The 27,690-nt window shown below is 36.4% G+C and overlaps 6 protein-coding genes across 13 annotated transcripts; 3 read left to right on the top strand and 3 right to left on the bottom strand.

The window, feature by feature from the left end:
* Nucleotides 1-317: 317 nt before the first annotated feature.
* LOC107927007 (DEAD-box ATP-dependent RNA helicase 47, mitochondrial) lies at nucleotides 318-4,365 on the bottom strand. Of its 2 annotated transcripts, XM_041074891.1 has the most exons (3): nucleotides 4,149-4,363; nucleotides 1,895-3,681; nucleotides 318-1,493 (listed from the first exon to the last, which is right to left on the bottom strand). In XM_041074891.1, exon 2 carries the CDS (start codon nucleotides 3,564-3,566, stop codon nucleotides 1,911-1,913), a length of 1,656 nt encoding a protein of 551 aa, XP_040930825.1. In that variant the 5' UTR covers nucleotides 3,567-3,681; nucleotides 4,149-4,363; the 3' UTR covers nucleotides 318-1,493; nucleotides 1,895-1,910. The 2 variants fall into 2 exon arrangements, with proteins under 2 accessions (XP_040930825.1, XP_016713455.2); XM_016857966.2 differs by lacking the exon at nucleotides 318-1,493 and having other exon boundaries at nucleotides 1,658-3,681; nucleotides 4,149-4,365.
* LOC107927008 (uncharacterized) lies at nucleotides 389-1,362 on the top strand. 2 transcript variants are annotated; one of them, XR_005899851.1, is made up of 3 exons: nucleotides 389-873; nucleotides 1,026-1,160; nucleotides 1,234-1,362. XR_005899851.1 is itself a non-coding variant. In XM_016857967.2 (2 exons), the coding sequence occupies exons 1-2, from the start codon at nucleotides 389-391 to the stop codon at nucleotides 1,039-1,041; spliced, it is 501 nt and encodes a 166-aa protein (XP_016713456.1). In that variant the 3' UTR covers nucleotides 1,042-1,171. The 2 variants fall into 2 exon arrangements, 1 of the variants encoding a protein (XP_016713456.1); XM_016857967.2 differs by lacking the exon at nucleotides 1,234-1,362 and having other exon boundaries at nucleotides 1,026-1,171.
* A 287-nt stretch (nucleotides 4,366-4,652) lies between the features above and the next one.
* Nucleotides 4,653-6,539, top strand: LOC107927009 (protein phosphatase inhibitor 2). The gene is made up of 4 exons (XM_041074897.1): nucleotides 4,653-4,759; nucleotides 5,654-5,766; nucleotides 5,868-5,993; nucleotides 6,072-6,539. Exons 1-4 carry the CDS (start codon nucleotides 4,755-4,757, stop codon nucleotides 6,326-6,328), a joined length of 501 nt encoding a protein of 166 aa, XP_040930831.1. The 5' UTR covers nucleotides 4,653-4,754; the 3' UTR covers nucleotides 6,329-6,539.
* Nucleotides 6,540-7,261: 722 nt separating this feature from the next.
* On the top strand, nucleotides 7,262-9,411 carry LOC107926969 (heat stress transcription factor B-2b). Of its 3 annotated transcripts, none has more exons than XM_016857910.2 (3): nucleotides 7,262-7,600; nucleotides 7,956-8,315; nucleotides 8,435-9,411. In XM_016857910.2, exons 2-3 carry the CDS (start codon nucleotides 8,058-8,060, stop codon nucleotides 9,110-9,112), a joined length of 936 nt encoding a protein of 311 aa, XP_016713399.1. In that variant the 5' UTR covers nucleotides 7,262-7,600; nucleotides 7,956-8,057; the 3' UTR covers nucleotides 9,113-9,411. The 3 variants fall into 3 exon arrangements, with proteins under 3 accessions (XP_016713399.1, XP_016713397.1, XP_016713398.1); XM_016857908.2 differs by having other exon boundaries at nucleotides 7,952-8,315; XM_016857909.2 differs by having other exon boundaries at nucleotides 7,262-8,315.
* Nucleotides 9,412-9,573: 162 nt separating this feature from the next.
* Nucleotides 9,574-11,615, bottom strand: LOC107926968 (cell division cycle protein 123 homolog). Of its 3 annotated transcripts, none has more exons than XM_016857906.2 (3): nucleotides 11,292-11,606; nucleotides 11,100-11,155; nucleotides 9,574-10,761 (listed from the first exon to the last, which is right to left on the bottom strand). In XM_016857906.2, the coding sequence occupies exon 3, from the start codon at nucleotides 10,757-10,759 to the stop codon at nucleotides 9,755-9,757; it is 1,005 nt and encodes a 334-aa protein (XP_016713395.1). In that variant the 5' UTR covers nucleotides 10,760-10,761; nucleotides 11,100-11,155; nucleotides 11,292-11,606; the 3' UTR covers nucleotides 9,574-9,754. The 3 variants fall into 3 exon arrangements, with proteins under 3 accessions (XP_016713395.1, XP_016713394.1, XP_016713396.1); XM_016857905.2 differs by having other exon boundaries at nucleotides 11,286-11,602; XM_016857907.2 differs by lacking the exon at nucleotides 11,100-11,155 and having other exon boundaries at nucleotides 11,286-11,615.
* Nucleotides 11,616-11,815: 200 nt separating this feature from the next.
* LOC107926967 (E3 ubiquitin-protein ligase At4g11680) lies at nucleotides 11,816-14,279 on the bottom strand. Of its 2 annotated transcripts, none has more exons than XM_016857902.2 (5): nucleotides 13,499-14,279; nucleotides 13,106-13,228; nucleotides 12,865-12,997; nucleotides 12,375-12,539; nucleotides 11,816-12,274 (listed from the first exon to the last, which is right to left on the bottom strand). In XM_016857902.2, exons 1-5 carry the CDS (start codon nucleotides 14,053-14,055, stop codon nucleotides 12,107-12,109), a joined length of 1,146 nt encoding a protein of 381 aa, XP_016713391.1. In that variant the 5' UTR covers nucleotides 14,056-14,279; the 3' UTR covers nucleotides 11,816-12,106. The 2 variants fall into 2 exon arrangements, with proteins under 2 accessions (XP_016713391.1, XP_016713392.1); XM_016857903.2 differs by having other exon boundaries at nucleotides 13,106-13,225; nucleotides 13,499-14,257.
* Between the last annotated feature and the right edge of the window lie 13,411 nt (nucleotides 14,280-27,690).

Here is a 27,690-nt window from a genome sequence, read left to right as displayed (position 1 = left end):
GTTAAATTTGTTTGGTTCAATTCAATTATTAGTCTTGTACTCTGCATACATTTATAGTTTTTTGGTGAATTATAAGAATAAGGTAAGTCTGAACAACAAGCATGACTGGTGCTCGAACTCAGGCTACATTTGAGATGGTAAACACACTAACCATTTAGGTCATCACATGGGTTCTTAGTTTTTAATATATCATTTTTGACAATTCCATCATCAGGTTACAAGCTTCTGAAATCTTAATTACACCCCTAACCATTCTAATCTAATAATATCGGCATGTTGAGATCAAGCATATGGTGGTATTTATCAAAGCAAAGAAATTCATAACTCAATTATATAAATAAACCTGCATGGTCAAGCTCACTTATAGTCTTTCATACTAGCGTGGCTGATGGGGGAAACAAAAGTCAACCCTGCAATTTGGTCAAGCATGACTAACAGGAAGCTTCCCTTGAAACTGCATGCAATTACCAACTACATTTTCAAGGATTTCCATATCCAAAAGATCACTTTGAAGGGAAGGGTCCCTCAATATTTGTCAAAAGCAGCTTCGAGGGAGGTTCAAATCAAAGATGGAGCAGTGAAAGAAGAAAGTGAGCATGTTATGGCGGTTGCTTGTACAAAAATGGCTGGTGTTTCCCCTGTGTCAGTGGCTAATTCTCACACTCAACACCCATTTCCAACCCCTTCACCATTTTCTTTCTCAGGGACTACTACACGGCGAACTTATACACCTTCCATACATCATTTAAATCTCTTCCTTCGATTCTTGCAGCTTCTCTTCTCCTTTATTTCAGCCCTCACACTGGCTACTCCACCCGCAAATAACAACAGTGGCCAACGATCGCCTAGCTTCACCGAGTACCCTGAACTAATGTAAGCATAGCTATGTTTTTGCTTTAATTATTTGACAAGATTACTAACTAATGTAAGCAAGTAAGAAATCCATCTTTCTTATTCTCATCAGAATACTTCAATCATCGAAGTTCACTCTGCACTAAACAAGGATTATCTTTGTCTTTGTGTAGATATAGTTCATTGTAGCTATTTTAGCTTTCCTTTACGCAGCTCTCCAACTGTTTAAAGGTATTTCTGACATTGCTCACGGAGGCATTCTAATCTCAGACAAGACCTCAGACTACTTTAGCTTTGTCTTCGACCAGGCAAGCGCACTCCCCATTTTAGACAGTAGTTAATTTGTATGATAACTAATTCCTACCTGGGTTGCCCGTACAGTTGATGGGCTACCTTGTCATCTCATCTGCTTCAGTAGCAATACCGATCATTCAACAACAGGTTGGGCAAAGCACACCACTTTGGAAGGGAACCATTGTATCAACTAGCATGTCCTTGGCAACTTTTCTGGTTATAGCAATCTCTGCTCTCTTGTCTGGCTACAAGCTTTGCAAGAGAATCGATGTCACTTACTGTTGGTGTTATACAGGGGCTTCATTCTGCTTCTTACTTAAAAGCCCATCCATGGGCCATAAATAATTCTGTAACCATACACATGGAGTTTGGTCAAGTCGGTACTCAACTTGTTGAGACTTTGATTCTATGTTCAAGATTAGAGGCTCTAAAACAACTAGAAAAACTAATGAATTTATCATGTATAAAAAGAAAAGAATGAAGTTTAACGTGCATTAACTGGTACTCCATATTTCAAATATACTTTAATTTCATCATGAAATGGAAAGGAAGAATATATTCCTAGCTTTCCCCAACCACCAAAAGTTATAAAAAAAGAGAAAAGCCTAATGCTACATTCTCTATATATAAAAATATTCACTAGGCCCAAAATAATCCTTTGATATACTATAAGCAAGGCAAATAGAAGCAGGGGAAAGGTTCTGGTCAAGTTCTAAATATGATACTGAAAAAGAAGAGCCTGTATCACCTGCAGCCCCCAAAGTTTAGTCTTCTTTAATGACATTAAGTTTGCCTTCTGTAAACTCACAAGCAGGAATGGGGATTCCAAGCTGTTTCTGTAACTTCTTCACAACAAAAACTTCCGGCTCCTCACAGATGGTTACCACAGTACCTTTCCTGCCAAGCCGACCTGTTCGACCAGCTCTGTGTGCATAGTGGATAGAGTCAGTGGGCAAGTCCAGATTAACCACAAGATCACATTCTGCCACATCCAAACCCCTTGCTGAAAGTTCATTTGTCACCAGAACTCTCACTTCTCCATTCTTGAACTTTTTCAAAGTCGTTGACCTGGCAAGCTTGCCAAGGTCACCATGCAGCTCTGCAGCTACCATCCCACGGGCCTCTAGCTTGAAGACAGCATCCTTTAGCTGCTTTGTATGGTTCATGAAAGCTATCACACACTTGGCATCAAGTGCATGTACGCATCTTCTCAATGTATCAACCTTGTGCTGTAATTTTGCGACACAATGGTAGTGTTTCAAAGCAGGTGGTAGGCTTTGCAATGCAGCCTGAGTCCGCATGCTTGAGTCTGAACCAGATGTAGGTTTTAAGATATTAACAGGTCCAGAGGGCGAAACAGCTTCAAGTGGCATGACCTTTTTAGCTTGGACAAGAAGTGGGTCAGACCCCCAGCTCCTAGCCGCCCTTATAACTGAAAATGGAACTGTAGCAGACACCATAATGGTCCGACGTGCAGCCCACTTAGCAATTGAGCCACGGGGGTCAGAACCTGTTCTCCTGCCCACATGTTCCAATATCCGGTGCATGTCCTCCCGAAAGTTAAATGACAGGAGTTCATCAACTTCATCTAAAACCAAGAAACGACAGCTATGAGTGTGAAGCTTCCCAGCTGCACTGATCTCTGCAATTCGACCAGGGGTGCCAACAACAATGGCTGGCTTGTTCTTCTTTAAAGCTTCTTCTTGTCTTGATCGATTTGCACCTCCTACAAGTTGCTGAACAACTTTCTTGTCTGTAGGACCTAGAAGCTTTTCAACCTCCCTAACGATTTGCATCCCCAGTTCCCTAGAGGGAGCTACAATAACTGCATCAATCTCTTTTTTCTTCTCAAATTCACTCTCACCATTAGCAGATTTCTTTTTAAGTGGGCCTACTTCAGAAAGTATGGGAAGGAGATACGCTAATGTTTTTCCTGAGCCCGTGTAAGATTGAATCACAACATCATGACCTTTGAGAATTGTTGGAACTGCTGCAGACTGAACATCAGTTGGAACCGTGAATCCTGCTGTGTCTAACCTCTCTAGCAACATAGGTGGAAGGCCAAGCTCAGAAAATGACTTCGCAGAAAAAGGCGCTGATTCAATTTCTAGTGACTTTTTCACCCTGACTGCCTTAACTGTTTTTATACCATTGCTTCCAACACCCCTTACCTTACTTTTAGGTTCTTCATTAGGAACATCAAGCCTTTCAATTTTATCCGCTTTGATCTTGTTTGTTTTATCAAAGTCACTTTTGAAACCGAGGCTGGAAAGAGTGAGAGGTCCATTATCAGGATTAACCTGACTCACAAACCGTCCACTGGTCTGGCCCCAAACTTTCCTAGACACATTAGGTAGCCTAGATGAGGGTAATGATTCTCCAAACAATAGAAGCAACCTTGTTGAGGGTAATGCTAGCATCCTTGCCAGATTGTTATTGACCAGCAACTGAAATTTTCCTCCTTTATAATGACTCAACCCAGTACCATTGACAACAGAGGATTGCGAAAAAGCTTTTCAGAAACAGAAACTCAAGCTGCAGATTGAATGAAAATGCATTAAGGTCAGAGCTATATGAATAGAAATATATTCTGGACATGCGACTTCCAAAACAATCAAACACTTGAATCCAATCCAATATATCAATAGAATTGAAAAAAGAAGAAGAAGAAGCTCTAAGGTGTATACAATACTTAAAACGCAACCGAAACATGTCAGATAAATTTTCAAATTTATGGAATCTGAATTCTTGTTTACAAGGAATGGAAGGGAAGTCAACTTGAATGATAAATATAAGGTGTGATAAATTGACAGTGCTGATTGAAACATTTGGTCGAACAGTATGAGAGCAATGTCAGCGCTAACTAGTGCAACCAGAATCTAACAGAAATGTTCAAACTAGAGCCACATTAATGATAAACAATCGTTTTTGAGTATTGGTTACCAAGAAAAAGAATGGAAAATAGACTATACAGAGTTTCCATTTTCAAGAGAAAAGCTCACCTTAGAGCTCAAACTGCAGCGTATAGCCTCTCTAACTCTGCGTGGGAGTAGTAAACTCGGAGTGTTTCGGATTGGGTTCTTTGCAAGGGGCGAACTTAAAAAGTTTCGGATAATACCCGTGGCCCATCTAGTTTCAAACCCAAATTTAAAGCTTTAGGGCTAGGCAAATACAAATTTTTGAGGGTTGAACCAAAATTTGGGCTCATCAATCATCGACTCAACTCCAAAAACGAATATTGAAAGGTATGGCTGAAGAATCTATCAAAACTATTCTATGGTCCACCGTTTCAAAATCTTTCCTTAAAACCCCAAAAAGTTGTTCAAAGCTAAACTTCGAGTAGCAGGTTCTTTTCACCAATTGCCATTTACCTTCGATCCCTATCTTTTCTTTCTTGTTTCCATTTCGCATTTTATTTTCTTCTCCCTTTGACTCAGTTTTTGTCCTTACGTCATGTTCAATCCATGTCCTTACGTCATGTTCAATCCATGTCTAGATGTAGTTGCCGTTCCTTTCTTTTCTTTTCTTTTTTCAATCGAACCTTGTGAAGACATCCGCGTGCTTAATGGGTATCAAAACCCGCCATTAACAACAACAGCCTGAAAAAGATGAAGTATTTTGTATTTTAATGATTCTTCCACTTTAGACTTTCATTCTTTATATATAAAATGTCATTTTTCTCTGCTTTTGTTGGCTTAATCCATTTAAATACTTCTTCTATTTTTGAGTTCGTTTACCTCATCTATAGTGTAAAAGCTCTCTAGATTGTGACTGAAACTGGGCTCTTATCATAGAGAGATGAGAATTTCCAAATTTATGTTGATTTGAAGTTTAAACTAACATCTAACTATAAAAAGTTTAACATGTTTTTACCGAAATATATTGTGGTTTCATAGTTTCTGATATTGGAAAAGAATTGCAAGTCTTTGGGCCAATCATACTCAATACAATTATGCAGTATGCTTATAATTAAGAACTTTTAGAACATTTTACACATTACTTAGCAATTTCTTATGTTTGGGGGGCTATAGAGACATTATTGTTGGTTGCTAAACTTGATAATGAAGCCTACACGTTTAATGATTTAGCCTTCATTATGTAGGCACTTAACTAAGGTTGTTATAACTTAATTAACTTTACTGCTTCTTTAAAATTTATTAACTGATGTTATAAGCTAAAATTTTATATTGCCTTGTCTTGTACCTGGTGTAAGTAGTTTTGCCTCAGAAAGGACCAAAATGAGTCCTCCATTAAGGAGAAGATGAGATGGTGGGTTAACTGGGAGAATTCGAATTCCGGGTTTGTTTGAATCTTTCTATTTATAGTGTTAGTTAATGTGTTATCAAGTGCTAAAGGAAGCTGCAGTTTTGATTGTGAATGTGGGCACTGCATCATATTGCGTATTTGTAGATAGAAATGTGATTGATCATTGTAGTCCTATGTTAGTGCTAGTTTATGTCGACAAATAAAGTTGCATTTACAAGTACCCGTCTCTGTTTCGGATTAGGAAACGTGTAAGTTGGAACGAGGCTAATCTCAGGGAAATTGAGGCAAACAAACAAGAAACGAAAAAAATTGATGAACCTAAAACACCTTACCCATCAAGGATTGAAGAAGATGGTAACGTGACCCTTTTGTTCACAATTTGCAGCTTGTTTTCTTGGTGGAATTTGCTATGATGATATCTTTGGTTATTTCATGCTACTGGGTTTCTTTTATAGGTTCTTCTGTTGAAAGCATCGACTTTGCTGCACATGCTGAAGCCTTAAAAAATGCCTTGAACAAACTAGCTTTCACTGAAGAGCACAATAGCCCGTTTGGAGAAACCTGCCGAGACGAAGATCAAGGTGTTTGAATTATCAATAAGGCCTACAAATTGGAACATTAATCATCTAATCCTAAGTTAATTGTGGCATTATTTGCAGGCTTAGCAAAACAAAAAGATACTGTGAGCTTTGAGGAGAGAAGGAGAGCACATTATGACGAGTTCAACAAAGTGAAAGAAGTACAAGAAAAGGGCTGCTCTCTCGACGATGAGCTTGATAACGGTATACATGTTTCCGGTTCAGGTTCAACCCTCGACATCGATTCAATAGAAATTGATATCGAGGATGATGATGATGAAATTCTGCAAAATATTGACATAGAGGAAACCGATGATCTGAGTTTCCCTCAATACTGACATTTTGGTTAACTAGAAAAGTCATGTCAATATCTAGCAATCATTGATTAAAAAAAAAAGAAAGAGAAGAAGTCAGTTTGTTTAGGCATTTTCATGTCACAACGTATATTTAAACATGAATAGGGCATGTTTATGTTATGTTAATTGATTTTATAAAGTGTCTGAACCGTCGTATAAATCTAAGCATACCAAGGGTTGACTTTTGATGGCTTTCTTGACACATTTGCAAAGCTTTAGCTCCAAGTAAGCGTGTAGTTGACCACCAAATCCAAAACAAGTACGTGTCTAAGTGGATTGCGTTTCTTTAAGTAGAAAAGTATACTAAAATATTAAAATTTTAAATATACGTATGTGATAGTTAATGTGGTAGCCATGAAGTACATATGCCCTTATAATTTTTAAATAACCTTTTAAATTTTAAAAGGATTTAATTGAGTTTTTTAAAAAAAATTGTCCTTTAATTTTATTAATTTGAAAAAAATACTATTTTACTTCCTATAAAATAAAAGGGGTCAAATTAAATAAATGTGTAAAGATTTAAGGGTTATTTTTTTTATTATACCTTATACATAAACATATGATTTTAAAGGAAAGATTGTTGTGCTCACTCATCTTATTCACATGAATTAATTTTCTCAAAAACTAAAATGTAATCTAGAGCACAGTATAGGAGGTTTGTAAGAATTTGACCAAAGAAAGTCTCAAGTTAAATTTATAAGGTAAAGTGGAACTAGTTAATTTATTTTATTGGTAATAAAGTCCATTGTCCCATCCTCCACGCGGCACAATCACAGACCCCTTTGTATATCCACTCTCGGGCCATCCAATCATATCTCAACCTCTCATTATCTTCACCCAAAACCACGTTTAAGCACAACTTTACGGTTGCGCTGTAATAAATCCCTAAATATTTGAACAGGTACCGCTTACTTTAATCTTTTACCCAAGAATACAGAGAAGTTTCTGGAAGAGACAGTAAACACATGATACCTTCTGGCGAATTCCTTTTTGGCGCGTGTGCTCCACGTACTTCCCCTTTTTCAATTTTCTTTTTATTTCTTTTTTATTTCCTTCTTCTCGAATCCGCTATTTCCCTTTATTCTACCTTTTATCACTTATTCTCTACCCAGAACCTTCCAGAAAATAACAAAACCTACCTCCATCTCCCACTCGTAACGCGCCGCCTTTCAACGGTGTCTGATCGCATGAGTCTGGTTTCTTGCTTCTTGTTCGGTTGGTGGGAAAATAATTATAGTTTTCTTCCAGTTACGGGTACTTATTTTGATACTCCTTTTACCACTTCTTCTTCTTCTTGTTAGATTTGAATATTTTGATTTTGTAAAACGTATTTGTCTTTGATTGATAAAAGACACGAGTCAAGTCCTTGATTAGGTCAAATAGATCAGAAGAAACTGTTAGTATTAACTTGAGTTCTTAATATATATATATGACACTAGCAGTTGAATTTGGCCGACTAATCTTACATATTTTCAGCTAGAAACATCCAAGAGATTTCTTTGTTCATTTGTTTAATTTCTTTTACAACATTTTCTCGGCTACCAAACAGGAGCATTATTATATGCTGATATATATATTGTAACTTTTTACTTTTGTTCGATCTAGTTAGAGTTAATCACCTTTTAAAGAGCTAAAGGTTCGCCCAAGGAATCTCTCTCTCTTTGTCTGGAAAGTCCCCGTTCTGTACGGTTCGGATTCAGAATCGAACCGCATGGCATCATTGCCGGCGGACCAACCCAGCGAATCCACCGCCAGTGGTGCCGCTGACTCCCAACGATCTTTACCTACTCCGTTCCTTACCAAAACCTATCAACTCGTCGACGATCCCTCCGTTAATGACATGATTTCATGGAACGAAGATGGATCAACCTTCATTGCTTGGCGCCCCGCTGAATTCGCCCGTGATTTGCTCCCTAAGTACTTCAAACATAACAACTTCTCTAGCTTCGTGCGCCAGCTCAACACATATGTAAGTGGGAAAAACTGTAGATTTGAATACTATGATTACTACCAGTCGTATAGAGAGAGAGATAAGTTTTCGATTATAATCAGTTGATTTAGACAGGTTATTTTTCTTATCTTTTTTAGGGATTCAGGAAGGTAGTGCCGGATCGATGGGAGTTCGCTAACGATTGTTTCCGAAGAGGTGAGAAAGGACTTCTCCGAGACATACAACGTCGGAAAGTGACTCCTACCACTACTGCTCCTGCCGCGACGGTGACCGTGGCGGCGATTCCTTGCAAGGTTTCCCCATCCAATTCAGGCGATGAGCAGGTCATTTCGTCCAACTCGCCCCCTCTTGCCACCGTTTTGCACCGAACGACGAGCAGCACGACGCCAGAGCTTTTAGAGGAGAACGAGAGGCTCAGAAAAGAGAACATGCAGCTGAACCACGAGTTGACTCAGTTGAAGGGATTGTGCAACAATATACTAACTTTGATGACGAACTATGCTTCCGGTCAGTCGGAAAATAATTCAAATTCAGCCGAAGGTAAGGCGTTGGATCTTTTGCCGGCGAAGAATTCGGGTACGAAAGCGGAAGGCATGGGTCCGAAGGAGGCGGTGGATATGGAGGAGGATGTAACGCCGAAATTGTTCGGAGTTTCGATTGGGCTGAAGCGCGTGAGGAGAGAGGATTCGGTGGAGGAGCAGAATAATAATCAAGAACAACAGCAGGAGATGGAGTGTGAGGCCGGGGTTAAAGCAGAGCCGTTGGATGGGAAGAGTGATGATCAGGATTCTTCGTGGCTGGAGCTAGGGAAATGATCAAATCCAGTGATTAACAATCTGATCCTTAATCAGTGGATGATAACGATTAAGTGGTCCCACGTGAGCGTATTTCGAAGAAAGACGCGTTTGGGAACACGACACGTCGCGTGTGGGAAGCATTTGTTCTGGTTGCTTCTGGAATCCGAAACTCCTTACAGAGACCAAAACGACAGCTTCGGATGCCAAACGACATTAAGGGGTCCATCCAGCCAGCCTTTGGGCGATGGTCAATTATGTATCCATACCTTTGTAAAAAAAAAAATCAACAAAATCTAAATAAATCTAAAGTTCATTTATGATAGAGTTGCTTTGGTGGGTTTATTGCATTATATTAGAATATGTGATGTAGGTGTTAAGAGATTAAACGCAGGAGGAGATTTGTAGAAGAGATGTGGGGATTGTGAGACCATGTTAAGACAAAGTTGGCCCTTAACACGTGTTGAGCTTTAAAGAGAAACTTATCCAAAACAAAACTATCATTGTCTCTTTGCTTAAAGGTTTTAGAATGAATATTCCCAACAACTCAAAGCAATGACTAGCTTAAAATGGCGAATTCTGCCTATGATAGCAATGCATTTGACTCGGTAACATGAATTGGGAGGAGTAACAATTACAGCATCAAATTTGGACCTAAAGTTCTTATGCTCCAGCTTCAGGTGACTTGGTCTGCTGTTGCAACTCTTCACTAGCATTTCTCAGGAATTGGTCCCAGCCACTCCCTGCACTAACATCCAAGTAATCATATGGTACTGCTGTCTTTAAACCTGGCCGAACACCGCATCGGCTCTCTACAATTCTCAACTCCAAATCATCTCCTTCCCTGGCTTTCTGCTCCAATTCCTCCCAGGTGAACAGCAAAGGCAATGTAAAAGCACCCCAAGGATTGAAATCCAACACCTTTACACGTTCATCCTCTGTAACATAAACATCAAATGTGTAATCATCTGATTCAAATTTCACCCTCACATTGTCATTGAAGAATTCTTCAATCAACACTTCAACATTGTTTTTCTTCTCTTGAAGAACTGGATAAAATGTAGTCACCTCCCGTTGTGAAATACCAACAAGCGTCTGCCCTTTTACAAAACAACGGAATTCCATTTCGGGTTGGAAACGTGGATACCATTTCCGAAGGGCAAGGAAGAATTCAGGGGGTCTTGACATGGTTTTGTCACTGCATGAATCATATGCATGACATAGATCATGGATCAAAGAGTCAGATGAACGAAGCAAGAGAGCAATCTCGCTGAATGTAGTGCATCGGAGTGTCCCGGAGGTGCTTATCCATGCAGAGTCCTTGGGTGCACTCCAATTCAACTTAGGAAAGATTGCACCCCCAAGGGTTTCAATTGACTCCTTGATCTTCAACTCAAGTTCTGGGAAACAAGGGGCCGAAAAAGCTTCTGCTTCATCTCCGGATCCTTCTGATACTTGATAATCTTCCTCCTCTTCTGGATTATGAATTCTATTCGGAAAGGCATCCTCGTTTGAGATTGAAGCGGGAAGGAGGAAAGGTCCCGAATCATCGAGTAGGTACTGGACAAAAGATTCAGGAAGCTCATGAATGAATGTCCTAATCGACACTGATTTAAATTTTGGGTACCATTCTTGAATCTGGCATCGGTTCACATCTTCTTCCTTCATAGCTGCAACAATGAAATAGTTGAAGATATTTCAGACATGGTAATTTCGGATATGATATTAAACCACGACATGTACACCACAAGTTTAATAAATATGGCACAACAGATTTCATGTTAAGAAAAAAAATCCAACCCCAGTATATATAATTTCTTTTCATAACAAATTTTAGGATGCAAATATTTTAATTAGCTAGAGACGCTAATTAATTGATTAATATAAGAACAAGGCAAGATTCTCGAATTTTTTTCTTCCTAATTAGCTTTGGGGAAAACTCCTCACTTGAAGAATTAGCCAAAGGGTTCTATTAGTTAATCTATATCATACACTATATAACAATTACCTGTGAGTTATGAAAGCACTATCGAATCAATTCCAATAAAAATAACAGCCCAAATCCTGCAATTTTGAAACCAATCATAAAAACCCAGAAATGAAAAGGGTAAATCATAAAAGAGAACACAATATATACAAGGAAAACAGCGAATCAAAAAAAAAAAAAGAAAAAACAAGAAAAATGAAAACGTACCTCAACCTTCTAGTTTATTGCAAATTAATCCAAAAAAAAGGATAAGATCAAAGAAAGATTGCAGATTTCCACAACTTTCTAAACCAAATTCATCAAATTCACACTGTTGAAAAGCGGCGACTGCTGGAAGGTTATCTGTGTCTCAATTGGGGAATCGCGGAGTTTTTTTTAGTGGGTTTGTGGAGAAAAGGGAAGCTAGGGTTGGCTATGCTGCTTTGGGAATTTACAGGAATAAAAAGATTTATAGATAGATAGTAATGTTTTTACTTTGGTCATTTTGTAATTGTTCCATTGAGTTGATGACCCGACCAAACGGGGGTAAAAGGAATAAATATACCAAAAACGCAATTACTTGGTCTTTCAATATTACTTGTTATTGTCTCAATTTAATAAACGTTCACACATTGACAATAAGAATTTGAACCCAATTTAACTTTATTCATCTTCAAAATTTGAAACTGGATAAATACTGGTTTTAAAGAGAGATTTCCAGTAATGTAATAACACCTCTTGCACTTGTACATTCAAAATACAGAAAGAAAAGCCTTCAACAATAATAGTCTGTGACATACAACAACAGCGAACAGATGTAAACCGAGTTCTTCAACTCCGTTAGTGCCTATATGCCCCCACGGAAACATTAATATACACAATAACTCTGCGAGGGTCAGAGCTAAAACAAGCATAACAAGATTGCAAACCAGCATATGATCAACAACATCTATGACTACCACTAAAAGAAACAACAATACCATAACCTGTGTGTATCAACTGCATTATAATGCATCTAGAGTTAACATCATATGCAGAAGTCCCGTTTTTTACACTTCCTCGTGGTTTTGACTCTTTAAGATGTTATACTTGCAGAGAGGGCAGGTAGCATTGATGTACAACCACTTATCTACACAAGCACAGTGAAAATGGTGACCGCAAGGAAGTTCCCTTAGTTCAACTCCTTCATCGTAGGCAGAAAGGCAAATGCAACATTCCTACAAATTAACCCGGAATCAAAATTTAGGTACTTAAGAATGAAAGACTAGGGACAGATGGAAATAGTGCAAAAACCAAAAACAAAAGAGATGAACTTACTGCATCATCCATGGGAAGAACACGTTCCAACGGGGAATCTGTACCACATTCAGTCATTATTCCCCCAACAGGTTCTTGGACATCAGCAGCAGATTTCTTGTCACTGCCAATTTTTTTAAATTTGAATTTCAATAACTGATCAATATCTTCCTTCAAAGCTCCCTCCTGATGCAAGTGGTCACATGAAGCAAGTAAAATGAGAAGTGCTTAAATCATGGTCATCAAGTAGAATTCAACATTCAAAGTATGTATTACATCACAAGTCCACTATTACATCGTATCATCTTTCCGAAAACAAACCTCTATCAATTTGAACTATGTTCATGTAGAAAGCTCATAATTCAGACAAGAACACAAAAAGGCCTTTCCCATACTAACTAGGCGGTTATAAGTCAACTTCAAAATTTACTAATCACATTTACATCCATTAACCATCCCATTGCAAACAAGATGTTCATGATAATCTTACATGCAGCAGGATGAAAGTTACCTGATCTGCCACAGCATATAAGATGGCAATAATACATGGAAGACAGCAGCAAACTGCAATGCCGATTATGCATGCCAGTGCAACGCAGAAAACAACAAAGAACACATCAAACCCGAGAAAAATTATACAAAGCCTGCAAAGAAAGTAGCATCAAAAGAATTAGGATCAGGTTACAAGGCAAAAAAAAAAACCCTTAAAACAACGAAAAAACAAGAGCGAAAAAAACGATATAAGAGCTAACCAATAAAGCTGAGGGGAGCTACGTGCCATTGCTTGGCCACCTATAGATACCCAATAGAATCCAATGATCCACCATATGAATGAAAACATCGTATTTGCAGATTCCAGATGCTTTGCAGCACTACTGAAAACATCAATTTCAACTGGTTAGCCACCAGTATCTCATACAACTATAAAACAGACATACGTGCCAAAGATGATAATAAAATTATCAATCACTTAATTCAACTAATGTCAAATGCACAGGGCAGATTATTAGCCCCCAATATATTGCATCTCAATTCCAGCAATTAACCAATAAGAAGCAATATGTAAAGAATGATCTAAAACTATGATTAACCAGTGGAAATCATCAAATGCCAATATAGCTCTAATAATCGAAATAATTGTATACCTTCCACCATCATCTTCCAACTGGGCCAACGACACGTACTGCTCTGAATCCACCCTCGATCCAGGGCTCAAATCCCCTTCCTCCCCTGCATTAAATGGCCTGTATTCCGTGCTCTGCCGCCTCCTCCGTCGCCTATACTCCACACAAACGCAAACAATATGCAAGAAACACTGGAAAGCATACCCAATTATCCAAAGCCTCAACGGCATATCAGGGCTCTCGTTCCTGCTCAAAATCAAAATACCAACTGCCACCACCACGAACGCTAAATTCCAGATAATATCGAGAACAACTACGGGCTTAGAATACGCCCAATCGCTCTGACGCTCCTCGAGCTGCTCGGCGGCGGTTTCTCGAACCAGCATGGACGGCTCACGCATCATCCTTCGGCTGCTGGCTCGGCGCAAGAACCTAGCCGCATCGCGGAGACTCTGGCGACGAACGGTCCGACGCGTGGAGGAGTCGTCGTTTGAAACGTTGCTTGTTGGTGACAGAAAGGGCGTCGTGTCGGTAATGTCATCAGAGGAGGATCGGTTCGTTGGAATCGTCGAAGCCATCGTTGGGAAATTCTAAAAAAAAATGGATTTGAAATGGTTTTAGGACAATAAAAATATAAAATAAGGATTGTTTGTTGAAATGTGTAAGGAAATGGGATAAGTTAGGGTTCGTGAAATGTTGGTAGTTTGATGAATGTCGTTATCACACCATCGGACAATAGGCTGCCGGGCTTGGAAACCCCATCTTTATTATGTCATCGTTATACCTGTAATAATGGCATAATGATTATTTAATTAAAAACAGAGAATTTTTTAACTTTGTAAATGGTTAAAAAACGGTTTTTCGCCTCTCCTACTTCCAATGTTTTTTTGCTTCAATCATCACTCAAACAACTTGTTTAAAAGATTTCAGTATTACAACTTATTATAATTATTTGCATAATATCACTATTACATGCTAAAATTAATCATATTTAAAAATATATAATTACCTTTTTTTCAAATTTTTTTTTTGATATATGTGGTTAGACTTATTCATGGCTTGGGTCATTCGGTTTAATTCGAAGGCGCACTTGAAAAGTGAAAGGGTTTAAGTAAAAATATAAGCCTGAAAAATAGGTTTAGATAAAAAAATATGACCTATTTTTTAAACAGACCAAGCTTCAAGATAAGCTTTTTTTTACACAGGCCCAGCCCGATCCAAATTTTTAAAAAAATATTTTTATTTTTTATTGTTTTGTTATCATTTTATTATTGTATTATTATTATTTTGTTGTTATTATTTGGATATTGTATAACTCTTGTTTTATTATTAATTTTACAAATATTTTAAAGGTATTTGCTTGTTATTTAAGTGTATATATATTTTAATTTTTTTATAACTTTAATATTATTAATGTATTTGATGTATTATATTCTTTAAATTTTTTATATAAAAAATAATATAAAAAATTTTAATACACACAAACTAAACCGGACTAAAATTTTAATATTTTTATCCGAAATGAGGACCTATTTTTCATTAAGTGCAATGCATTATAGGTGTCTTGAGGAAACATTTTTGCCTCTATTTTCAATGATTTTATTCATTTTTCAAATATATTGGTAGGTTTAAAAAAATATTAAAGTTAGGAGGTAATCATGAATCTTGAATATAGATAGTTAGATGATATGAAAAAGTAAAAAAAAATATATTATAGTGAATATTTTTAATTTACTTTAAAATATTAAATATAATTATTTAAATATTAGATAATAAACTACTTTTAGTAAAAGTTTGATTAAAAATTCATATTTAATGACTGATAATTGTATTTAAATAAAAAATATTTAGAAAATGTTGGATAAGGAAACGCAGGGCTTAGGCAGGGGGGCTGGCATGGGCTCCGGCCTCCCTAAAATGGAAAATTACATTTTAGGTCCTTAAAATTTTTTAAAAATTTTAAATTAATAAAAATAAAATTACACTTTAGTCCCTTTAAAATTATAAAAATTTAATTTAATCCTTTACAAATTATAAAAATATAAACTATAAAAAATTAAAATTTCATCATGCTCCCCTAAAAAAGTTTTCTAGCTTCGCAACGGATAAAATTTGTTATGCTTAAATCTTGATATATTTGATATTTTAAAAGATAATTGTTAAGGTGTCTTTCGTCTAAATTTTTAGATTAAATTTTAAAATAAAATGTAAAATTATGAGGTAGAATTGAAATTTGAACGATTATAAAATAATGAAAAAAAAAACATATGCACATGTCGTATAGGAAAGGCTGAACTTTTATATATAGGTTTATATAAATTATAGAAACAATTTAAGATTCTTGGACAAAATCATTATTAATATTTGTCCACAACTTTTATGGTTCAATCATTTGGATTCACATGGAGTGTAGGTATGGAGTAAAAATTATTGAAAATTATCAGTGTAGTTCAAAAATTGAGATTATTTAAATTAAATTAAAATTCTTGAAAAGGTACTTTTTTCTAAAAAAATTTATAAATTTATCTAACAATATTCAAAAGTCATAAAGGAAAGTTGATTGTATCAAAATAAATTTAAAAATTTAAAACTAAACATCTAATCAAATCATATTATAATAAATGATTGAAAAATTTTAGAAAAAAAAATGGTGGAAACCAAACCAATAACACCCAGTTGTCACCTGAATTAGATAGACAAATTGCAAAATTCATATATACCAAATTTGGATTTATAACTAAATTATTTAATGCATGTGTTGGTTCCAATACCAAGCTTTATGAAAGAAATATCCATGTTTATGGTTCAAAATTAATTTGTTTTTTTGGGACTGATTTGATTTGTTGACTTAATTATGTTTAAACAAAGTAGTCAACTAAATTATGTTAGTAGCCTAAAAATTTGATTTTGTGGAATCTGTTCTTGAATAAACTTCTCAATTCTATTAATCATTTGATTTCTTTTATGGATGAATTATTAGTAGGTGATTTTTTATATTACCAAATAAACTATTATGAGTAATTTTCAAAAAACCAAACTTCTTATAAAAGAAATCCTATATAGAGGGCTTAATTTTATACGAAATTTTGTAATGTGTCATGATTCTTTCTATTGAAAAATTAAATTTATACAATAATGATAATTTATTTTAATGATATACATGGAAATTAACTTGTATATCACTTTTATGAAAATATTAAAATAAAAAAAATGAAAAAGTATGTATGTTTCTATATGTAAATATACATAATTTCATATCTACTTTAGTATGTTGTCCTATCTTTTGGTTTCCTTACCTTCAACGCTATCATATCTTACCGGTTCGCTTGCCTACAATGTGATTTTGCCTCCAAGCCTATCCTATCTTTTGAATTTGTTTGGCTTAGCACCTTCTTTGTTTACCTTTTTAGGTTTTTCAAAAGTAACCAAATTAAAACAAATTTTGTAATTATTTTTTTAATTAACTCTACAAGTAGTTCTATACATAATATTTTTGGTAAATAGAATCTCTTTATACAGGCAAGACCTTATTATAAACATCTTGTCAACGACATAAAAATTTCCTTTAACACTTTTTTGTCTTGAGCAAGGTCATTTTATAACCTTCCCTTCGACAAAGGGCTATTGGTGTACATATTCACCATACTTGGAAGACTTCACTAGATCAACCACCATGCATGGAAACCATGATCGATCAAATTCGAAGATGACCTTATCGATATCTCACCTTGTCAAATGTTGTATGGCTATGGGCACATGAACTATATGTGATCTACATGTGGCATTTACATGTCCCACGGGACTTGAAAGCTATATAAGTCTCTCCTCTTGACTTGAGTGAGGGGACTCATCATTCCCAACATAAAGAGAAAACTATAGGAAAAGGAGAACTCCTCTCCCTTCGATTAAAACCACTTGTGGCACTCAACCTCTGAGCAAACCATCATCAACTGCCAAATCCATATTTGCATATCCGCACACACAATTCACCTTTTCAAGCACTTGATGAGGCACTCATAATTTATTGAACATGTCGCCTCTTCAAACGACTTCAGGTACATAAGCTCTCATTAGAGTTGGGAGATAAAAATTCAACTGGAGACAATACCATATGTGTTGAGAAGTCTATCGGCTCCACGTGGACGATATTTTGAAGAATTCTCTCAATAGAGTCAAAAGTCCTTTAAAAAAATATGCTAGCTCAAGTGATAGCTTCTTATGATCGAGATGTACAAGAGAGAAATACAGTGCTAGTTAGGCGACAATTGAGACATAAACCAAGACAAATTGTAACACCCTTTACCTGTATCTGTCGCTGGAACAGGGTTACAGAGCATTACCGGAATAAACAGATCAAATACAAACATTTCATATTATTTAACATTCATGTCAGATATTATTTATAAAGTCCCTTATATGAGCCCTCCAGGCCCAAAACATACATTAGAAACAAGTCGGGACTAAACCAGGTACTCAGAGAATTTTTCGTGAAATTTTAAACTTTTTTGTAAGTGCAACGTACACACGCCCGTATGGTCAGGCTGTGTGGGCATTCGAAATGGGGCACACGGCCATGTCTCAGCCTGTGTCTATACCCATGTAACTCTTTAACTTAGGTCACACGGCAAGCCACATGTCCATGTACCACGCCATGTGATCAATTCTAAACATTCTGTTTTGAAATTTTAAATATGAAGGGGACATACGGCCAAAAAACACACCTATGTGCTAGGCCGTGAGTCACACATGGCTGAGACACACGCTAGTGTCTCTGCCCATGTGGACAAAATAAGGCTATTTTCAAGCCTTATTTCTCACCCAAACTTGTCTTCCACCTACATTAGCACTTAAACAAATTCCTAATCCAATATAAAACATTTGAATTAAGCCATAACCAAGTATTATGCATATCATATCATCTAATATTGTAACACCTCTCACCCGTATTCAACGCCGAAACAGGGTTACGGAGCATTACTGGACTTATAACACATTTAAACATAAATTAGGCATACATTTTCTCAATTCAATCATTCATCATTCAATCTCAATCAATTTGTCCCTAATACGAGCCTACAAGGCCCTAAACATACTTTGGAAATGGTTAGGGACTAAACCGATAGCTCAAGAAATTTTTACAAAACTTAGAAAATTTTTCTCAAAATAGAGGACATACACCCGTGTGGCCAAGCAGTGGGAACATTCAAAATGAGAGCACATGGCCGTGTCCTAGCCCCTGTCTAACCCCGTGTAACTCTCTAACTTGGGTCACACGGCCAACACACAGGCCCGTGTGGCTAGTCCGTGTGCCATAAAAATGGCCATACACGCCCGTGTGCCAGGACATGTGTTAGGCCGTGCCAAACCTATAAGGTATACTGACTTATGCCACATGGCCAAGTTGCACGCCCGTGTGTGAGGCCGTGTGGAGCATACTGACTTAATTTCAAAATCAACATCAGGAGACACACGACCATGTACTTGACCGTGTGTCATACATGACTGAGACACACGCCTGTGTTTCCGTCCGTGTGGACAAAAATAGGCTATTTACCAAGTCATTTTGTCACCCAAATTGTAACACCCTAAACCCAGCCTAGAAGTTTAGACTGAATTCTAAATGTTACATTGATCAACGAAGTGATCGTGAGAAAATCTTACAAAAACCAGTCACTCTTAATTCAATTTCTAAAAACATTAATATCAAGTATTTAAAACCGGAATAATAAAACAATTACATCTTAAAGCCAAAATAGTACCACAGAATTAAAACTTTACATTTTAACTGAATAACAAAATAAAAATTTGAAATCAAAAAATAATGGTTTATACTGCCTGAGTCCTCCACATACTGAGCCCAGCATCCAAAATTCTGAAGTGTACCTGAAAGGGGAAACAAAAGAGGGGGATAAGCTATACGAGCTTAGTGTGAGATTAAACCAACTAGCTACCGAAGCAGAAACAGATACAGTAAACCTGAAAACCGTTCAGCAGCGGACCATACTTACAGAGCGACTATAACAAAACAGACCATACGTAACTTTACAGTTATATGGCTCTATTAGACCCAATAACAGTAATTCTCAGTAGTCACAAACTGGGCCTAAGTCTTTTTTCTAGAATCAGAATCGGTTGGGCCTTAGCCTATCACACAAGGTTCCTTTAGACATGAGTGTCTTTCAGTCAAATAATACAATTAGACTTCTCAGTCAATCAGACAGTCAAATATTTCAGTCAAATAGTCAAACAAATACTGCAGTCATAGAATCACACATATGCATATGAGTGCAAATAAGTTATAAAATAACCCACCCATCTAACCAACACAACATCTCCGTCCAACCCTACACATCCTGTGGGGATTTAATCGACCCACCCATCCCTGCACTCCGAATAGGACTTCGAAAAGCCCATCCAACCTTATACACCACAGAACGTCATCCCGGGTTACCCGACAACGATGATCATCAATATTGTCCTCGACCCTCAGGGTATTGGGACCGTCCACGACCCTCTGGGTATTAGGGTTAGCAATAAGCTGTACGGTACCGGGTGGAAGATCGCGGTACAGGCATACAGTATAACTGCCAGATCAGATATGTTACGCAACAATGCTAGCGTATAAGCTGTACTGTGCTATGCGGTGAACTGCGGTATAGACGTGTAGTATAACTGCCAGATCAGATAATGGTACGTAGCGTAGCTAACGTACATGTAGTACAGTGCAAGGCGGTAAAGCGTTATACCGTTATCAGTAATGTCCATAACCCTCAGGGTATTGGGACGGTTCACGACCCTCTGAGTATTAGGGGCTATCAGAATGCAGATAAACTGCCAAATCGTAAATCTCCCTTCTCTTTAACATCTCACCCCAAAAGTTTTGTATGCAGATGTATGCAGATGAATGCATGCGGATACCTCAACTTAGAATACCAGTTCCAGACATTTAATCAGAACAACCATTCACATTCAGTCAGTCAGTACAGAATCAGACATCTGCACACACTCATAACTCGAATTTAGTATCCAGCTTGTCACATAACCAATCACATATGACACACATATAAAGTCCAGATCAGAGTCATAATTACCCTCAGTAAAACTCAGTCGAGGGTTGGCACCCACAGAGTCACCATTACATTTAAATCAATATAATACAATAATTTCACAAGTTAGAACCACATGGCCGTGTGGGGGTCTACACGCCCATATGGAGGCCTCAAATGCCCGTGTGGAGAGGGCACACGCCCGTGTGAACAGCCCATGTAACTCACTGTCTAAAAATACTAAAAATTAAGAACCACATGGCCGTGTGGTATTGCCTAGGCCGTGTGGGGGTCTATAGGCCCATGTGGAGGTCTCATACGCCCGTGTGGAGAGGGCACACGCCCGTATGAATAGCCCGTGTAACTCACTGTCCAAAAATGCTAAAAATTAAGAATAGACGAGACACAGCCGTGTGGAGTTCTGACAAGCATGGAACACATGACCGTATGGCCCCAAAATTCACTCAAAACCCTAATTCCCAAACCCACACGCTCGTGTATCCAAGGGACATGACCGTGTGAAGGAAAAAAATCTCCAAATTACACCCAAATTTTGCTCAGAACCCTAATTCCTAAATCTACATGGGCGTGTACTGTGTGGCCGTCGGAAAGGTCACAAAACCAACCCAAAACAGCCCCGAAACTACCATTTTAGCCAGCAAACTTGTACCTAACCTTCGCCCTATCAACAACCACCAAAAAGTGACAATTTCTCATTACTTCTATCGACTAAAAACCTAAAATCAATGGGTTAGCATTCAATCAAGGAAAGCCGAAAATAAATGTTCGCAAACAAAATAAACAGAAAAGGAAACTGTAAACAAGGTTCAAGTCCCACACCTGCTATGTGATCAAAGATGAAGACAGATGAGCAGAATTCCACAATCAGTTAGCAACTGATTTCATGGAAAACAAAGAGAGCCAAAAAAAGAAAATCGAAGAAGAATAACAGAAAAGAAAAGAACATGAAAAAAAATAGAAAAAACAAAATAAAAATAAAAACATATAATAATAAACCCCTAACAAAATAATTATTTAACCTAAAAACAAAAAGAAATAAATAAAATGTTTTTCCAAAATGCCCTTACAGAGACTCGAACTCAGAACTTTGAGGTATGCTAACACTCACTCAACCATCAGACCAGTAGGCCTATACTGCCACTTAAATGCGCGCCAAACTCATATGTGCAGACTCCTTACTATCCCTATGCTCAAATCCCAAAACTTTTAGGCCCAAAATTTAAGGCGTTACACAAATTGTCACACACCTACATCACAATTCAAAGCACTAACACAAGGCATAATAGTCATTAAATCTACCTCAACCAAGTATCATTTAAACCATATCAATGCCAACAATATAAAGGACACACAATATTACAATTTTCCATTTAGTTCATACCAAATATCAATTACTTCAAACATCAAAATGACCAAAACTCAAATATACATTATTTTGCCTGATTTCACAAGCATACTAACATTCACAAATCATCAATTAACATGCATAATACCTATTATCAACAATCATCACAAAAACCAACAACCAACTCAATTCACAAGACATAAACATATATATATGATTCAACATGCCAAAATAGAGCAAAATATGCCATCATTCATGGTTATTCATACATACCAAAACATATACATTTACAAGCTAATTCATTTAGTCAAAATCATTATCAAGTCATAACCAAAATAACCAAAGTCCCTATACATGCCAGATACTTAAAATACCAAGTTCATAGGTACCGAGAGATAACTGGATAGTTTGATGATATAACAGCCTAATTTTCAGTGGTATCGGGAATAGAGATTTGAGATCACTAAATCCGACGAGTGAGTTAAAAATTTAATAAATTAATACCTATGAGTCAAATGTGAATATAGAAGTATTTTTGAATTAGTGAATTTGGCGATTTAAAGACTTAATTAGGTAAATTGGGTCGAGAATGAGGTATCGAGACCTCGACTTCATAAACTGAGCCATAAATAATTTATGGAGTGTTAGTGAGGTAGTAGTAAAATTTCGTCAGAAAATTTTGACGTTTGGGTGGTTAATTAAATAAAAAGGACTAAATTAAAAAAGGTGTAAAAGTTGGTAAAAGGATTAAATAGATATTTTGGGCTGCAATAGCTGAGAAAAAAAATTCAGGAAAAGGGTGAAAGAAGGGCAAAATTGGAAAATTACCAAAATTAGCTAAATAAAAATGGGACCAAATTGGAATATCTAGAATTCTCTTCATTTTTTCTTCATTCTCATTAGCTAAAACGCCATAGGAGGGGTTCCATAAGCTGGTGTTCCATAAGCTGGTATTCCATAATTTTTGCACCAAGTGAGTTAATCTTTTTCTTATAATTTTTGTGTTTTTAAGACTTTTACAACTAGGTCCTACTATTAAATTCATTAGTTTTTGATTTCATGGACGAAATTGAAAGTCATCATGGTTGATTACTGTAATTTTATGATGAAATAGCATGAAATTGAAGCTTTAATTTGTTTATGAGATGATTTTATCAGGTAATTTCAATAGAAATTGATTTTTAAGACCTAATTGTGAAAATATTTGGAATTAAAGTCTAGTGCTGAAATTCTGATTCCCAAAGGTTATAAAGTAATTTAAAGTGATAAAATAAAGTGTTAATTAAGAAAAATCAGCTCAATTGAGAGGCTAATTGAGTAGGGATGAAATTATTATTTATTAAAAGCTTAGGGGAAAAATGGTAATAAAAATATTGCACTAAAACAGTTTTGGACAGCAGCAGTAAGCTAACTTTGTGAACAAAATATGGAATTAAAGCTTATTGAGTCTAGTTTCTCATAGAAGAAATGGTGTAAGCAATGAAATTTTAAATCATGAGATATAATAAATTTTGTAAGACAATGTCAGAATGAATTCGGGTTCCCCTGTTCTGACTTTGAAAAATCATAAAAAAATTAATACAAATAATTAGGGGCTTTAATTTATATGTTTAGAATCCTAATGAGTCTATTTTCAAGAGAAACAAACGAGTACATCATTCAAATTCTGTACGAGAAGATAATTAATTTTTAGTGAAGAAGGGTTAATTAATTTTTAGTGAAGAAGGGTTGGAACTGTCAGACAACAAAACAGGGGTGACTTTAAAGAATAAACTATAGTTATTGGTTAAACCAACAATTATGAAAATTTTATGGTAAGAAGATACGTGAGTCTAGTTTCAGGAAAAATTAGTGGATCTTAATTTGGAGTTCTGTAGCTCAAGAAAAAAATAATTTAGTAACTATGACACGGATGGATAGCTTGAATATTCACATAAGTAAATAGTGAAAATTATGGATAATGTTACTTACAAGTATGTTATTTATACTTAGGATGTGGATGGAGAGGAGGAGGAGGAAAATATATATATATATGAATGACTTGTGTATAAATTGATCACATGCCCGATTATAATCGATAAATGTTGAATTAGAAATGATATAATGTTTTATTTGGAATATTTATTATGAAATTATGGCTATTGCTATAATACAAAAATCAAACTTGTGAGTTTATATAACTAAATTTTAGTGACCATTTGTTAATATTATTAAATTTCAATATTATTTTATGAATGGTGATTAATATTTATGTATGTTAATTGTTGAAAATAAGTAAATTATGTACAAAAGTTATGAAATTGGACTGAGTATTTCGGAGGAACGGAATGCAGGAAATCAGTACGATCTTTCAGTGAAAAAGATGAATTGACGGTAAATTACCCAAGTAAACCAAGATTTAGCATTTGTTGCTAGTTCTCATGTTTGCTTTCCGTTTAGCTCTTATGAGCTTTCGTTAGCTCTTATGAGCTTTCGTTGACTTATATGAGTTTTAATTAACCTTTTTGGGGTTTCAGTTCAGCTCGATGAGCTTCAGTTAGCCTTCGAGCTTCCGTTTAGCACTTGTGTGCTTCAGTTAGCCTTCGGGCTTCTGTTTAGCACTTGTGTGCTTCAGTTAGCCTTCGGGCTTCTATTTAGCACTTATGTGCTTCAGCTAGACTTCGGGCTTTAGATCACGATGTACTCAAATCCGTAAGCCGTCCCTTGAATGGATAAGTTGGTAAGTCGTAAAGGTAACGTGTGGAAAAAGAAATGTAAGTAATGTAACGCCTCAATTTTCGGAAATCCTGTGAATGTTGGCATAGGTTTAATTATGTTAGTGGGCCTCTAGAAAGCCCAAACTTAAGATAGAACCCGACAATTTTAGTTAATTTTTGTTCCATAAGAAAAAGGGGGTGAAATTATGAAATAGGACCTATGTGAAAATGTTTGAAAATGCTATAGATTAAATTGAAGTGGCCAAATAAATAGGAGTGCAAAATAGGAGGATTTGCATGACAAACCTCCCATTTTACATGAAGTGGCTAGCCATCATGTTGTTGTAGACAAAATGTACACTTGATATCCATAATTTATAGTACAAATTGATACAAATTGATAAAAGGTTAGGTAAATGTTCCATGATAATAGGTTAGGTAAATGTTCCATGATAATGGGTTAGGTAAATGTTTCATGATAATGGGTTAGGTAAATGTTTCATGATAAGAATTTCATGTCTTTTGTATTAAAGAATTAAATGGATGAAATATGAAGTTTTATTAAAAGAAAAAGGGGTGAAAAGAACAAAGTTTTGTCCATCTTTGTTCATCATAGCTGAAAGTTAGAGAAGAGAAAGGAGAGGAGAAAGCTCTTGAGTATTCGGTCATTAGGAGGAGGAAAATTGAAGGTAAGTTCTTGGTACCTTGCTTCTATTTTGAGGTTCATGAGTTCTTCTTGATTCTACCTTAACTCTTGAAGTATATTTTGATTTTTAGTTGTGTTGTGAGCATTTAGTCATGAATTAAAATGAAGGAAATGGTTGTTGTTTCATGTTCTTTTGATGAAAAATGGAAGATAGGTGAAGTTGAGCCAAACAAATGAGCATGCATGTGCCTTAGATGTTAAAGGGAAAAATTAGCTAACATGTTGTGCTTTAAAATGATGAAATGGAGATTATACTTAAGTAAAATCATAGATATGTGATGATTGATTGGTGATATACATGTTTAAATAACATGCATGCAAGGTATGTGTGAAAGAGTGATTTGGTAATAAATCTGCTTGAGACAGCAGCAGTAACGTGACTTTGGAAAATCACCATAAATTGTGGGAGATGAATTAGAAGCTGAATAAATTATGTAATTAAAGCTTATTGAGTCTAGTTTCTAATTAAATAAACAAGAACATATTTTGAATTCTGTACAATGAGAAATTTGATTCGTAATGAAGAGTGGTCAGATTAGTCAAACAGTGAAACATGGGAAACTTTGAGAAAAATCTGGTAGTGATTGACTAAACTAAAAATTCTGAAACTTTTATGGATAGAAGATATATGAGTCTATTTTCAGGGAAAATTAACGGAACTTGATTTGGAGTTTTGTAGCTCCAGTTATAAATAATTTAGTGACTGTTGCTCAGGAAGACAGCTTGCAGTGAAATTATGATTATGTGGTAAACATTGACAAAAATTTGTTAATGAGTTGCTTATTGATTTCTTATAAGCTTACTATGATCTGTAGGTGTGGTTGGCTGAATATTGTAAGGGGTTAATATGTAGTTCGTGTTTGAATAGTTAGATTAACGTGTTAGTAATCCAATTGTAGGCAGTTCGTGTGTGTGGATCTCGTCAGCATATCGTCGCAAACAGGTGTGTAACTAACACCCTCTTTCTTAGTCTAGATCAGCAAAAGCCGAAAAGCCGAAATGCCGAAAACCGGTATTTTGTAGATTTGCGAGTGTGCGAATGCTCGTGAGGTAAATCGATTAATGTTTTTGGTAAGCTGCAATGTTTGGACTGCAAAGTGCATGATTTCTGTGCCCTCGATATTTTTGGGCTTAATGGGCCAAAATTGGAACGATGGGCCAACGGGCCCAATTCGGTAAGAACCCTCAGTAGTGATTCTGTTAGTACGTGAAAAGTAGGAATATGCATGAAAAACCCTAAAATAGATAAATTACTGAAATACCTTTAAAAGTGGAAAATTTACAGTTTTACCTCTAGGAGATAAATTACCAAAATACCCCTAGGGTTAAATTGACTTAAATGCATGTTTGACTGTTGTTATTTACTGCATGCCATGTTGTTATTATCTGATGTATGGGATTGGGATATTGACGGAGGAAGTACTGAAAGTGGCTTGTCCATGTACTAGAGGCTTTGCCTCAATTTACTGTTAACTGAGCAGCAATGCTGCAACTGTGGAGCGTTGGGCTGGGTGGGTTGAGCTATTCCCCACATGGAGTGTATGGCTGGTACGGATGGAGTGTAGTGGTTGGTGGGTTGAGTAGTCTCCCCAAATGGGCTTGCATATGTTTACTGATGTTGCATGTATTTTGAAATGGGCCTATGGGCCATACTGTTATCTGAATAAAGGGCTAAGGCCCAGTTTATTGTAATCTGAAAAGGGCTCTGGCCCAGTACCACTGTTACCTGAATGGGCTTAGGCCCAATAGGCTTGAGCTGACTTGGGCTTTGAATGGGTTTTCCTTACACACTGAGTTTCCTCAAACTCACCCCTTTTATTTTTATCCACGCAGGAAATCCCCAACCATAGTGGGCTTGGAGCTGTGAGGGAATTCGGAGTGGCCACCCGTTCTGAAAGTTGATTTTCTTCTGGTGAACTGGACATCCTTTTATTTACGTTTGAAGTTTTTGGGCTTTTAAATGTAATAAGGCCGCTTAATTATTTTTGATGGTTTTAATATGTATTACTAAGATAGGTAATACTTATTTTAACTGTTGAAATTGGATAGCTTTAGGGCGCGTTTTCAAAAACAACAGTTGATTTCAAAATAACACGACAACAAGCAAAGCTTCCGCAATGAAAGTATTTTTCCAAAATTAATCACTTTTCCTAAAAATGACTTAATCAAATCGGTTTCCTAGAAATATCCATGACGTTAAGGTGTGGCAATGGCGGTATGCATGTCTAGGATTAGATCCGAAGGGAGCTTGGTACTTAAGCAGTCCGATGGACTCACCACCTCTTTTCCGGTTTCCTACCTGGTGCACAGCTTCCATTCACTTTAACCCTTAATGAATTAATCTTTTGAACATCAAGTACGATTTTCTGGACTTAGAATGGAAAATTTTTTTTAACATT

Source organism: Gossypium hirsutum, chromosome A08 (genome assembly GCF_007990345.1).
Source record: "Gossypium hirsutum isolate 1008001.06 chromosome A08, Gossypium_hirsutum_v2.1, whole genome shotgun sequence".
NCBI lineage: Eukaryota > Viridiplantae > Streptophyta > Magnoliopsida > Malvales > Malvaceae > Gossypium > Gossypium hirsutum.
The sequence above is the reverse complement of the archived record's forward strand: the minus strand, read 5'-3'. Positions and strand labels throughout refer to the sequence as shown.